General features: G+C 40.7%; 1 protein-coding gene across 1 annotated transcript in view; it reads right to left on the bottom strand.

Annotated features, from left to right (window-relative positions):
- Positions 1-15069, bottom strand: part of LOC105837269 (transcription factor 12) — a 128332-nt gene that overhangs the window by 98332 nt on the left and 14931 nt on the right. The window contains exons 2-5 of the mRNA XM_036288771.1: positions 13096-13145; positions 11149-11392; positions 10886-10914; positions 10458-10502 (exon numbers count right to left, since the gene is read on the bottom strand). Coding sequence (XP_036144664.1) covers positions 10458-10502; positions 10886-10914; positions 11149-11392; positions 13096-13145 — 368 coding nt within the window. The remainder of the gene's footprint in view (positions 1-10457; positions 10503-10885; positions 10915-11148; positions 11393-13095; positions 13146-15069) is intronic.

Genomic DNA, 15069 nt, shown 5'->3' with positions numbered 1-15069 from the left:
ATTCATACCATCTCGCTCTTTCCTATCTCGGGATAATATTTCGGGATATTTTTTCTACTCGCTTAATCGTAAATGTTGTAATTTTAACCGGGAATCTCGTCCGCTAGACCTTCAAGGAATATTCATTTGTTGGTACATAAACGCAATTTACAAACTAAATTCTGCATCATTTACATAACCGCTGCACGAAATATAACAAACGCATTTATCCGGAACTCATTGAAATTCCAGCGTCCATGTCGGACCTGATATGTACTCGTATGCCCGTGTAATACGCCTGACATAATACAAATAATTCGCTTCACGTAACACGCCAGGCTTTTGCATAATCTCGCAAGCTCCGCAAGACTCGAATCGACATCATCGCGGAAGATTGCCCGCGAATTTTCGATAACGTCTGGTCAGACAGCCGACAAATCATCGTGAGCCATCGAGGGGTGGCGGCTCGAGGGGGAGGCGATCGGAGATAGAGCGAGAGCGCTATCCCCGAATTTCACAGCCCGCTACGCCACAAATGAAGCACACTTGGGTGGTGCTCGATTTAGCTCGTATCATCCTGCACCCTCGGCTGAGCTCTACGCATCGAGCAAACACCGCCACGCATGTAGAACAAACACACACACGCGACTCAGTGTACACGGTCAATGAAGAGATATATGGACGTAACAACCATACCTCGAAATCTTCGCACGCCTCGATTACTCGCGAAAAAAAAAGAGCCTCATCCCCTGGGAAAAATTATTCGCGCCGTATGTGCCTTAAATGTGACGTTAAAATAATTATGTAGCACATTATGAACTGTTTCTTTAAGCTAACAAAAGAATGTGAAAAAATATTGACCGTCTGGATCACACCTTGAACTTTGAGTATTCAAAGTTATCAATCTTTCGATTATCATCGTTGCACATAGTAAAATATAAAATCGATAAAATTGATAAGATATCGCGAAGGTAAAATATTAATAAAAAGCTGATAAATCCATCGAGATCTCTTTCGGTACAGAAATATATTTTGTTATACGCTGATACGGACAAGAGGGATCGACTCGAGAAGTTCGGAATGAGAGAATCCGTTTAATGTCATTGATATGTTAATTGGCTCGGAGTTCTCACCGCGGTCGTTAATCCCCCATGAAAACGATCGCGGGATACACGACGAGTACCCACTAGAGTAGAAAACCCCCGCGTACAGGCCACGTGACCCTTCGAAGGGCGGCGGGTAGACAGTGGCCACTCGAAATTTCGTGCTAGTCGAAGGTAATAGATTAATCGTACGCGTCGGTGGCCGATGAAAGGGCGGTAGAAGTGGACGGGATCATTAAATATTGTACGCGCCATGAAAAACTCAGCCAGCCATAGGACCGGCCGTATGGGCCACTTTTCAACCCTTCGTACAACGCAACGTTTCGCGTGGCGCGATGATATCTCTTAATGTCCCCCATAATGTACCACAAAAAATTCTCACTGCCTTTAGCAAGTATGCCGTTCGTACGTAATGTTTTTTGGCCGTTAGTACAACAATATTTTTTCTGGCGACTATATAACACAGAGTGAATAAATATTGGCACAAATAATTTTTTTTTTTCTTAAACTAATTAATATCGGCACGTTATATCGATTAAATTTTTAACTGTTACCTAAAGTGCATCGGGCAATTTACTAAACATTTCATCGTAAATAATTTTATAGATTATTTGTGAAAGTTCCCTATTCAAAGATGGTCGATTATGCTTGCGAGAGAAATCCTTTTCCACCCCGGCGAGCTAGTAATTATTATTGATACATTTCCAGTAATAATCTCGACGACCCAATTAATACTATCGGCATACCGATAAGCGCAGTTGCGATACATGCAATAATTTATCGCGATAATCCCACAATGACCGTAAACTATCGCTCACGCGTGCATTTTGGTCGGCTTGCACGGTATTTCGCATACTCCGCGGCCCAACAACGGCCGCCGATGTATGGTACATCGCTGTAATCTGTAATGCTACAATAGGCTATCCTTCCAATATTAGAATAAAATTCACTTCGGTGTACGTAACGAGGCATTGACAAACGGGCGCGCGAGGCGAGGCCATCTGAAATTAACGGCTCCCACGCGCGAAACGGAGACTCGATAAAAAGATCTATTAATAGGATCTGCGTAATCATTAACGGTTCTTTCCTCGAGATATCTGATAAATTAATGAGTGCTATTTATGCTTAATACATCGATATAAATGTCAGATATACAAAAATTACTAAATATGATCAACCTTTGTGTGAAAAAAACGCACACACACAATAAACGTACAATACATACATAATAGAAATATAGAAAAATTACTTCTAATCGGCTGAAGACACAATTAAGCTGTTTGCGAAGATAATGACAGATTTTTCCTTAGCGCATGGCAGAAAGTCTCCCTGTCATTGTCTCCCGATTTACAACGCGGCGCGACTAATCGCTTTCCCACGACGCGCTTCTACAGCGGCGGCGGCGAATTAATTCGTGCGGACAAACAATGGCAAGCGGGTACGTGATACCGTCGCGCTCGAAGGCAGAAAATATGTGTATAGATCGCTTCCGCGGTCTCTCTCCCCTCCTCCCTGGCACTTCACCCGATCCCACCCGCTCCAACGACCACCGTCAGCCCGTCGGCCGGGTGGTTTACCCGGTGTAAGTCGACAACTCACTCCATAAACCCGAGGCGCTCTGTGTACTCTGTACACTGCGGCGAGTTTGCACGAGAGACGCGCGCGCGTGCGAAAAGGACGAGATGAGTGACGGAAAAGCCGCGATAATAATAGGAGCTACGAATAAAGTGTTTCGAAGAACTTGCCGCTTGACCAGGCTACGTGAAACATGACGACTGCAAAAATTTTGATACATCGAGGGGAGGGGGAGACGTTACGTCGCTACGTCAAGAGAGATCTGGCGGTAATTGAAACATATACGTATTCGAGGATTATTACAGGGGAGCGAAACCGCGTATTCTCGCGAGCAATGTGACGGAGGCGCATCAATATCTCGCAGGTACCTCGGAAAGCTATAATTTCTCGAGATGTAACGGTACCCTCTGCGAGAGAAAGAGAGAGGGAGAGAGAAAGATATCGATTCGCCCGCCATGCACTGTAATACGGCACAATTACGTCTTTGTGCAAAATGATGAGTTTCCGCACGCGGGGTTTACCGTATATATATCTCGCGTGTCGTTGCAACCTCCCGAATCGGAATGCGAATGAACGCACTCTCTCCCTCTTGACTCGCAAATAAAAGTGTGATTAAATGCGAGCACATTCCTCCGCGAGATCATCTGAAACTCGTCTGCGACTCGATTTCAACCATTATTCAACGCCGAATTCAGTAGGAAAGTTTCGTACATTTCGTAAATATCATTAAGATATTATTCGCTCGTACATGAGAAGTTTTCTCGTTAGTAATTGCACAACGCACAGAAATGGAATAAGTTAAAGCGATGCCAAACTACCGAGTTATGTACGTTCCGCATCTATGTTCTATGCGTTCTATATTGCGGAATATAATTTTTATCTCTTAGCCTGGTGACGTGTATGGCCCATTGTAATCGCAGCGCTTATAGTTGGTCTACCTAGCTTGTAATAAAATTGTCAGCGTAAAGAGAGAGAGAGAGAGAGAGGGAGAGAGCGTGCACGTGCCGCCGCGGAAGTCAGTGAAAGAAAAAATGGGAAGAAGGATGAGATCGAGGCACAAAAGAATCCGGACAATGCCACGACGCGAACCACTTACCGATTCCGATAAGCCGACCGGCCGATTGATCGCGCGAAATGCACGGTTTCAACACGCGAAATTACGACCTCGGCATGGCTATCGCCGTGACGAAACAAGCACTAAGAAAATATAGAAAAAAAAAGGTCGGATTTCTCCCAGCGTGCGCACGAACGCTACTCGCGTTACGTCACCGGCTATTTCTGATAATAGCGTATGAAGGCGACTAAAAAGCACACTAAATCTCTCCGAAGGCAGTGACAGTCGCTTAATTTAACAACCCAATGGAGGCCCGCGAAGGGTAAGGCAAGTCCGTGATCTCTTTTACAAGAGATTCCATTTTAGATTTCATACAAATTACGAACTTGTCATTCTCCTCCTTTGCAGTTTTCCCCGGCGCGACGAGTGCTTCTCACTTCTTCCTCGTGCATAAAAGAAACACGAGGTAACCGAGCAAACAAGTGCAATGGCACGCAGGGGGGATGAAGTAGCGTGCGCCACGAAAGGCGCGGAGAAGCGGAGAGTAAGAGAAGGAGAAAGAGGACGAGAGGAACACACAGCGTGGTCGGGCGAGAGAGTGCACGCTGCAGAGAGGAGAGATAGGTATTCGTTGGTGTGCCACCAGCAACAGGTGCCCGTCAAACAACGTTCAACCAACGTCTCTAGCAGCGAGCCGCTTCTCTTTCCGCCCCGCGCTCTCTTCCTCTTCTTTCTCCTTCTTCCGCCGGGCTCGCCTCGCACGCGATTCTCGATAATTGATTCGCTGACGAGACAGGACATACTTCTGCCGGAGCCCCGCGCGCGCACCCGCGATACAAGTCGTCAAGAGAGGAGATCCCAGGGTGTGCTGTTCGTCGACGTCGTTTCACGCTCGATAAATCTCGCTTCTCTCTCGGCCACTGATAAATAATTCCACGCGCATCACGCGCGGCTTCATATTACGCAATCATCGCGATTATCTCCTCCCGCTGCGCGAATTACGAAGTCGTCGGGGAATAAAATCGGTCTTCTCTTGCTTCAAAATGTTAAACGCAGATATCTCGTTACATATAATATTAATAAATCTAATTATTAACCCGCTTTTCCTCAATGGATTTCTCGGCCAACTTTCCCGGTCTTTCCAAAATGATTTGTTCTGTAACGCACTTAACATTTCTAAGATCAATTAAAAAAATAAAAATAGAGAAACATGATTAAAATCTATATCTACACTTCATCTTCAGAAAGATGTTTTAAAGATATTAGTAAATGCCCTTCTTTCTCTCACGCTTTGATCGTCGCGAATCGATATGGGGGAGTAAAACGAGGAGCCACTTTTCCATTTTTCATGCATGTATTAAGCGACCTTCAAAAGACTTAGAGTCTATAATTTCAGATTGAATTCTTCGAAGAATACATGTAACGCCAAAAGAATCAGCCGTGTAATCTCACAAAAGGGCGGGAACGTCGGAAGGCGTCGGACTTCACGGCGCCTTCTAAACAGAGCTTTTGTTTTCGAGAAGGCCGCAACCGATTATTACAAAGCGCGATTAAATAAATAATACGGCGTTCCTCCGTTCGTCGCGACGTCAGTCAGTGAAAACATCGCTATCGACAAAATTCATCGAACATCAAAATTCGACTGTTGTGCTCTTAAAATGAAACATATTCTTACAGTATCCGGTTATTTCATTGTTTGATTTTCTTTCGACTTACTACATAAAAAAAATTATTAATTCAAGAAATTCGAATGACAGTAACTTATTTCCATTAATAAAATTATTTTTCTCATATTTAATCAATTGATAATAAAAATTTACGATCCCTGTTATTTTAGTTTTTATTATTTAGTAATTTATTCCATACATTCTGTAATATTTTACTTGAAAAATTGCATTTGTGCGTGTAAAAATCTTTGTTCAATTTGTGAATAACTTTCGCAAAATCCCTTCGGTAAATTAACATCGATTTATATGGAGCGAGAGGCGAAGGAGAGGTCAAAGACGTGAAGATCTTTCGCCGAGTATTTCATGGAACGCGTGGGTAATAAAATGTGATCGAAATTCATCGTGTAATTAAACACAAAACACTTCCCATCCGTCGGCGCGATCAGAGGAGTAAAGAATTAAAACCGGTTAAAAGACTTATTCATTAATTAATAAGTGAACGGTCCGTTTCTCTCCCCTTCGGTTTTCATCAGATATTTTCGTTTTGTGTGCCGAGAGATGAAAACAAGAGTAAACGTCCGGGATCTTATGAAGCAATTAAACATAAAACCTGCAATTTGACTTTGAAAGGGCATTTGAAAACTCCTTAATTACTTCACTAATCCGAAACATTCGCAGAGAGGGCGTAAATATCCAGGTATTAAACGGTTTAACGGAGCACATTGCGTCACGAGAGACAAGCTCTATAATAACATACATATGTAGATAACACAAGAAAGTAACAGACAGTATAACATAAACTTCTTTCGAGTTATAATCAAGACAAATTTTATCAATCCCACTTAATACAAAACGAGCTACGGCGTGACGCATAAATGAATAAGCCTCACCTCGTGACATCTAATGTTATAAAGCAAAAGAAGAAAGAAAAGAAAAAAAGACGTGCGTAAGAACTTAAAAATACCACCAATTATGACTATCCGAAACAAACACCTGCCCTCCGGTCAAACCAGTATTCTGCTTATCACATTACAAAATTAACTCGGATCTGCCATACATGCTGCAACGACTGAATGTGTGCCGTAAGTATCAAATGTATATAATGTATAATAGCATTAATATATATAAATATATATATACTACATCACATCGAATTCGCCTCGAGTTCTCTCGAGCGCGGATAATAAGTCCAGCAGAGCAGGACGAAATGCCGAAATCTCGCAGAAATGCGTGCGGTTGCGGACCATAAGGGCAACGCGTAAAATAATGCGCGGCCATACGATACGGCCGTATTAAATGCGTTAATGTCGCGTGTAGAAAAAAAACAAGCGGTCCATCGCGCCACCGACGAGAGAAACACAGGCAACGATCGAGCGACGACGCGTGTAAAATTCGTGCCACTTACGCGGCAGCATCTCGCTATTGGATCGGAGGCCGGAGAGGCTATCGCATGGCTTCCAGGAAATTCCACGAAGCCACGAATTAGTGTGAAACCATCGGTACGCCCGGGGGGCCGGCCGGGCGCGATGCACGTCCATAGACGGGTACGAAAGACCTTTGGAAAGGGAGGCCCGACTGTTGCTGCTGCTGCTGCTGCACGGTCTGGTGACCGCAGCACGCGACACCATATGGTCTGCCGTGACCTCCGTGCACACAAACACAGAGGGGCTCCCGGGCCTCTTCACGAAGCCCCCGAAAAAGACTCGCGGAATTGCGGGATCCTAACCGAATCGGCCGGTGCACCATCCTCGGACGCACGCCCCGAGGATTGGCCCTCCGGTAGCGCGGCGGAAATTCGGCGTAACGTGGCCCCCAAAACTCTTCCCAGAGAATCAAGAACAATGTATGTGCGGACGCACGGGTGCCCGGAACCACCGGATGTTCTTTCAGTCGAAGATACTGGCCGAAGAAAAACAGAAAAGAAAGCAGCGTTTTTCTGAGTTAAAAAAAGTGTGACTCGAGAAAAAAAACTCGTGAAATATAAAAAAATAACAGAAAAAGCTATAAGAAAACGATGAAGAAGAAAAAAAGTTGTTTTAACATTTACGGCAGTAGGCGTGAAACAATTTATATGAAGCCAAAACTATAATTTTTACTTGCCACGATAACACGAGAAATTTAATCGACTTTCTCTAAAGAAATTAAAAATTCTTTACGGAAAAAATTTGACTCCGTACTACTCGTCGTAGAATTTATGGCCGAGGGCTCGCTCGGCGATTCCGGTGCAACGTGTATAGATTTACTGCGATAGCCTAGGACACATGCGATCAAACGCGGTGGAAGCGTTGATTACGGGAGTCAGTGACCCGTTGTCGGCCCGAAAATTACGAGGTGGACTACGGGACGGCCTTTCGACGGTACGGAGGGGATTATTTATTCCCTTCGGAAACGGCGCGAAATGTTTTTTTAACACAGCTACCGGCGAGGACGACAACAACGGCGACGACGACGGCCACACGTTTCGAGAGAGCTCGAAAAAGGGGGGGTAAAAGCGATCGAGCGCGAGCACGGGGACAGCGGACGGTGCTAACGATAAGTGAAACTCCCGTCTCCCGTAGAAGCCACTTGGGACGGGCGGTTACAGCACCCTCGAGGACGCCGTCGATGCCTATATCCTAATAGAAACGTAATCGCGTAGTTTTGCCCGTTGAATAAATTATCGCGTGGGGGTCCTGTACGAACGAGAGGGATCGCCGTAGTATCGCGTGGGATTAGCGACGATCTTCGCCGTTGGGACACTCGTGGATTTATACTACTCCCGACACGACGCCGCTCCTCCCTTATTTATTATCGTTTCCATCCCCGCGGTAACGTACACCAGAAGCGATCTTTCTTTCGTTGAATAATCGTATGCAGATTAATTATTTCCAGAAGATATTCTGTAGGTTGTCGATTATATTCTTTCTTTCAGATTAGAGAATATATCTTCGGAGAAATGCAAATGTAATTAAGTATAGTTAATTTTGTGGCAAATAAAATAGTATAAACAATATGAGTAATCTTGTAGAAATATAAAGAATTTTTTTTTTTGCAAATTATGATGTCTTCGAATTTTGCATGCGCAGAGAGAAACGAGGGGACCTTGACAATCCTACGATTTATCCGTTAATAAATCAGTTAAATGGTTACATCGAAAGGATTTACACAGCTGACGACGTGTTTGATCGCGTCGGAAGACAATTTGCTTCTTTTTGAGCAAAAGTCAAATGCAAAGCGAATGACAAATATTGAATTTTTACACGATCGACCGATATTATTCCTGATTGCGAAAGGCTGAGCGAGAGAGCTCTCTTCATTTCTCTCTCTCTCTCTCTCTCTCTCTCTCTCTCTCTTTCTTTTTACACGCATTTATATGTGTATTCATGTGTAATAATTTACAAGCTGCAGTGGGGTTCGCTGAGACACGAGATTCTAAACAACAAATTTGACGCACCAGCATGACTCGATTGTTGTTTAATTTCACGGATCCTTGTTTACGCGAGATGAAATATTGAATTACGAACTGCCGCCTGTAATCGTATATCGGGCGATCGTAATGCATATCGGATTTTCAATCTTCTCTTTTTCCTCTCTCTTTACCCGAACAGTCTGTCAACCATTCTCTTCCAGATGTATAATAAAATTTAAGCTTGCTTATCATTACTTTGTTACAATTATTATTTACAGTGTTAATCTATGTGTAATTAGCGTATAATACTTCAATAACATATTCTGAAAGTTTTTAGTAAAGACCCGACACATTAGATAATACTGAACCAATTAAAATCTTTTTGTAATAAAATATTTAACTCATTTTATTTTATCACAAATATTTCAATAAAGTTAAGATATAAATAAATATGAATAAATAAATCGATAACAATGTAATTATAGAATTTGTACTTTACAACATACGTTTTTAGGAATCTCATAAAATAATTTGTTGCATAAATTAACTAACCGTCGCTACATTATGCTTGCAACTCGTTAATTGTGGAAATAAATGACACGAAATAAATAATAATAAGCAATAAGTATTAATAGAAAATAATCGCATTGGCATCTTCAGATATTTTGCGCGATTTTAAAAGATAATGATACGACATTCACGCTGCTGCTTATCGAATTTTGCCGCACAAATATAAACAAGATGACCACATCACGATATATGTTGTAAATTGAAAAAAAAAAACGTAGATTGAATCATATATTTAACGCGTCTATTACAAAATACACGCACGTTATTGTTCTCTTGTGTTTTAAATTAATTCCCATATAAAATTATTACGAGCTAAATCTGACATTTATTTAAAAAATAAAATTAACCATTGCTTTAATCAAAAACGTGCAAATTAATTTATTGTTAATTTTTCTTTCCGGAAAAATTGTATAATCTAATGTAATATTTTAATACATTAAAAATTAGTTTTAATAAGCTAAAAAAAGTAAAAACATTGCAAAAAGTACTTTGCACATTAAAATTTGTTATAAATAACTTGCTAATATCAAATCGTTGCTACAATATGCACAGTAAAATCGTTGAGCTATAAAAATAATAATTAAATAATTTATAATAAAAGTTATTAATTAAATGAGATATTTTCATATAAAATACATACAAAAAGTTTCAATTCTAACTGCCAAAAAGTTATAAAAATATTATATAATAAAAGTACGAGGAACCCTTACTTTAATGTCAGCGCTAATGCTTAATATTATTTATTTTATTATCATCCGATAAAAACACATTTTATTTTAAACGGCAAATATTTTTAGTTCCTACGTATTCGTAGGGATGAAACATTTCGAATGGCCAGACTTGAAACTCTTGGGAAAATGTCACGAAAACATCGGCGTTTTGTGTCAGCTTGCATGGGATGGTAAAGTCATCATCCTCAATAACGCGGTTCGTAAAGATGACGATCGTTAAGCACTGCCTGAGCTCATCCGAATATTTCTCGCTCGCGTCAGAGACATGAGCAAAAACTTAATTTACGAGCTAATCAAGAGAGACGGTAGTGTCTTGCGCCAAGTGAAAGCGCAGCGCGAGATCTAATTTACGCGTACGAGTCGTGATATATATTTTTTTCAAACACTCACCCAATGTTGCGTCGCTACGACCTCTCCTTCCGTCCCGTCGAGGTTCTACAGAGAAAACAAATTAGAAATATTATTAAAAACGTTGCAGAAACATACGAAAGATACGTTCACGTGATTGCGGTATGACACGCTGGTCGAATGCAATATCTAAACGCGGTCGCTATCGATCGTGAGATTCAAGAGCTGCCTAATCATTGATCGAGTGAGTCACGCTTGTTTTTGACGCCTCGTCGGTGGTTCTAGTATACACAATGCCACAAAAAGGAATGAAAACCGATCGCGATAAATTTAACTTAATAAATAAGGAGTAACAAAATTATAATAGGAATTGTAATGTAACAGTAATTAATTTCACTAATAAATAAAATATTTCACACAAATTTATTTCATACAAAATAAAAATAGGTTAAATAACATGAGATACTTACATCCTTCTTCCTTTTCACAGTTGCGGCACCTGAAATCATATTACAAAACTTGGTTTAAGAGAAAATAATAAATAATTCAAAAAATAATCTCAATAAAAACATTTTTTCGATAATAAAGTGTAAAAATATACGAAATTTATGGAAATTAAATTCTCTCTCTCTCTTTCTCTCTCTCTTTGCTTCTCTCTAACTCAATTTCCGCATCCGCTTATATTTCATTATCTTGATCCTCGATAAAGATAATGCGATAACAAAGGACTTACCGGAGGGGTTAGGTAACCGTGTGCCGTTGGTACCAGCGGGGGTCGTCGGATTCACGACGGGGGTGGGAGTGACGGTACCTGCAGTGACCGGTACACCCCTGGTCCCGAACGGAAAATACGGTGAGTCCGGGGGGTATGTGGTACCCTCGACACCACCACTACCCCCGCCGCCGCCCCCGCCACCCCCGCCTGGCCCCCCGCCCGGTCCACCCGCCGTAGGACCGAATGCACCACTGCTGTACGCCTGCAACAGAAACCAAAACACATCCTTTTTTTCTCAATTTTTTTCATTTTCGCCTCTGGTCGCGACAATTATAATCGCAATATTGCAACGACAAATTATCAATTTTATAATAACGCGAGCAAAACATGCAGCAAAAATACAGCTGCAAAACAATAACTTTTTTTTCATTTTTTAAGTGTAGTAATAATATCTTTTAATTCATAAAAATATTGTATTCAATTTATTAACATAAATATTGTAATATACCTTTTCACTTATATAAAAAAGTACTGTTTTTATTTAATTAAATCAATGCTTTCCTAACTTCAATTAACTTTGATTAAAAGAGTATTGCATTTCGTATTGATTATGGATAACTGTCACAAGTCATGGAAGAAGAGAGGAAGGATGAGGATGGGGGAGAGTATACGAAATGGAGGAAATGCGACAACGATAACTCGTAGGCGGCTTCAATAAATCATCCATCGAAATCAATATTCCTTATCAGCTATGGTTTAACGACTGTTGATTAGATACTGCTCTCTCTCTCTCTCTCTCTCTCTCTCTCTCTCTCTCTCTCTCTCTCTCTCTCTCTTTCTCTCTCTTTCTTTCTCTTTTTCTCTTTCTTTTCTTCGCGCCCATGAAAATATTTAAATGTATCGTATTCGCGTTGTTTCTATTGTCATCTAGCGTTTGCAGAAACAAAGATTGAATTATAACCTCGAGAATGGAGAATTACGACGAACGGAAAACGTACGAAAAATTCAAATAGTGTAGGATCGTTATTTTGTGTAGAATAAATGTAGGTGCAAGATCTCTCACGTTCCGCATATATATAACATGTAACAAGAATCGTCGATAAATGATAAGAAATTGTTATTTCGTAAGATAAAAATTTCAAAAGTCGATATAATTTAAAAAAATGCAATGACAATCTTTTAATTTCAATGGCACGAAAAAGAAATACCCCAAGTCGTTTTTTACTTGACAAACGCGCAAGTAACTTGATGCATCGAATACTTTGCCATGGAGGAGAAAGAGCGTAAGCGGATATTAAAGTGGAAAGTTGACGGTACTCAGCCTCGTGGCGAACAATGCGGAAGATTTTTTTTTCCTTTCAATTCGACACTGTTCTACATTGCGCATATAATGTATCGTGGATGTTAATTGTTAATTAATTAAGATGATTGATATCAATATGATAAATGAATGAGAGTTAATTCATAACTAGCAGAGTCACGAAGATAAATTTATATCATTAAGATTAACGAGGCACAGTCAAACACACATGGTTGATTTTCACGTTGTATTACGCTCGAGGTTGCCGATAAATAACATGCTTTCCAGGAAGAATAACTTTCGCGGCAAGAAATGAGAACCTCTTTCCGAAAATATCATCCGAGGTAAAGTTTTGGGATTACGTCGGGGACGCCGGAGAGAGGACGCGGGGTTGGGCGGCGCGGAACGAGTAACTTTTTCTCAGATAAATTCGCTTCTACGACTGCAATAATTATTACGGTCCTATTTCTTACATAATCCCGCCTCGTTTAGAGGTCCAAGTCGCTGCAACAAAGGGAGAGAGATCTTGAATATTCCAACTTCTCTCGCGCCGTCGTTTCGGCTCGAATAAGGGGGAAGGAAGAAACAAAGGGTGATACGCGCGCAAAAGGAATCGTTGCGATTCGTATTGTCGGCGCGAAGGTCAATATCAAAAGATCACTCACCATTCCGTTGTCTATCGTCGGACCATACGGCGTCTGAAAGCCTGGCTTTTCTGAAACAGATAAAGCAAATCTGTGAATATCAATTCTCTCCGACGACGCGTTCTTTGTCAAAAGATCGAGCGAATAAAAAAAAAAAACATTTTTTTAAACCTTGCAGTTCACGTGTCAATCCGCACAGTCTAAACATTTCGTAAAACTGTCAGTCATTGGTATACAGATTATGACGGTGTAAAAATGATATCAAATACTGTTTGAAATGCGAATCATAATCGCACACACACAAAGCTCTTACATAAATTCAACCTTCCGCATCCTGCTCGCGCGTAATCCTTCGGTAAATAAAACAGACGCCGCGCTGTACTAAAAGAAAGACAAAGGAAGAAGATACCTGACAAAATATCCGCAGTATCGGGTAGGGGATTAGAAAAAAAGAATATTCTGCATCCCCACACACAACCCGCAATATTCTTGGCGCGCGCGTGAGTCGTCGGGCGAAAGGGGGAACGAAAAGAAAGTTCCCCTCTCTCGAGAGGAGAGTCGATGTAAAATTAATGCCGGGCATAAATTCGCGATGCGTCTTTATAAATCAAAATCGCGATCGCGCTAAGAATCCGAGAGATATGTATACGCGCGTTTTCCACGTTGCGGCTGATACGCACGCGGAATAAACAACGAGATAAACATTACGAGGTTGCCGCAGTCCGGGGCTTCATCCGTTATTAATGCCCACCCCGGGTAACACGTATACCGCGTAGGAGTGCGAACCTATGCACGAGCCGCCGCCGTGTCTTACGGAGAATTTATGAGGATCGGCTGGATTTACGTTTCGAAAAACCGCCCGGAAAGAATTGTAGTAGGGCGACGCGTTGCCGCATCGAGATTAATTTTTATTCGACAAGATACGCACTAGCAAGTATTCTTCCGTATTGCCCGTAGATCCTCCACCCTATTCTTCTCCATTTTCTTCATATTAAAATTAAATTCATAGTCCAAACAAACTTAACATCCAATATTCAGTTTCGTGTATCTCATAACCAGGATTGACTGGGAAAGTCGAGTGAGTAAAAACAAACTATGAAAAATTGTGGTTTCCACTGAAACCCAAACTTATATCCAATGAAATAAACTAGAAAAACCTATAAAAATGACTAATATGTAACACTAAAATATGTTTGTATAACTTTAAGCAAAATAATTTTGAATTAGTAAGTCATACTAATTACTATAGAAAAGAAAATTAAATCATTCAATGATAGTGACGAATTAATAACAATGGAACTCTGCAACAATAAAATCTTTTATAATTCTAATTAATTTGTGAAATACTCTTTTTATACAAAAACTTTAAAGTTACAAATTTTACAAAATTATATTTTAACTTCTACTCTCCTGAAAGAAATGTAACAGAAAATTAAAAATTTTTACTTATATAAATACGTTTCACATTTATTGTTCAACAGCTTACGTATAAAAAAGTAATTTATTACGAATTTATTTATTATTTTGGATAAATTGAAAAAGTCAACTTTTAATTGACAATACTTTTTCATTGTTTTCTATTTATTTCATCGTTGTTAGTAGAAAAGTTCTTGTCTCGGCGTGGACTTTATTAAAAAAAATTATAGAATTATGTCAAACCTGATCTAAATAGATATCTATACCAGATTCTCTTACGGTTGGGGTCCGTTATCCTAGAAGGTTTCCGGAATGACGTTACGTTGTGAAATTCGCGAGGACAGCGATACCGCGAGATTCACATACGGAAACGCACACGTGTCGCAGGTGTATACGTATTACATTATGGAGGGTGTAGTCGCGCGTGGACGATACGAGGGCGAGTTGTCCTCGGACGGCACACGATCGCCCGAGATAACTATGAATCCTAACAGTTTCGGCTTGCTCGTGACATGTTTGCCGAAGCGTGCGGCACCGACTCCGCAATATCATGCATCAAAGGACAAGCTAAACCATGGT

Source organism: Monomorium pharaonis, chromosome 6 (assembly GCF_013373865.1).
Source record: "Monomorium pharaonis isolate MP-MQ-018 chromosome 6, ASM1337386v2, whole genome shotgun sequence".
Lineage (NCBI taxonomy): Eukaryota > Metazoa > Arthropoda > Insecta > Hymenoptera > Formicidae > Monomorium > Monomorium pharaonis.
This window is presented reverse-complemented; position numbering and strand designations above follow the sequence as displayed.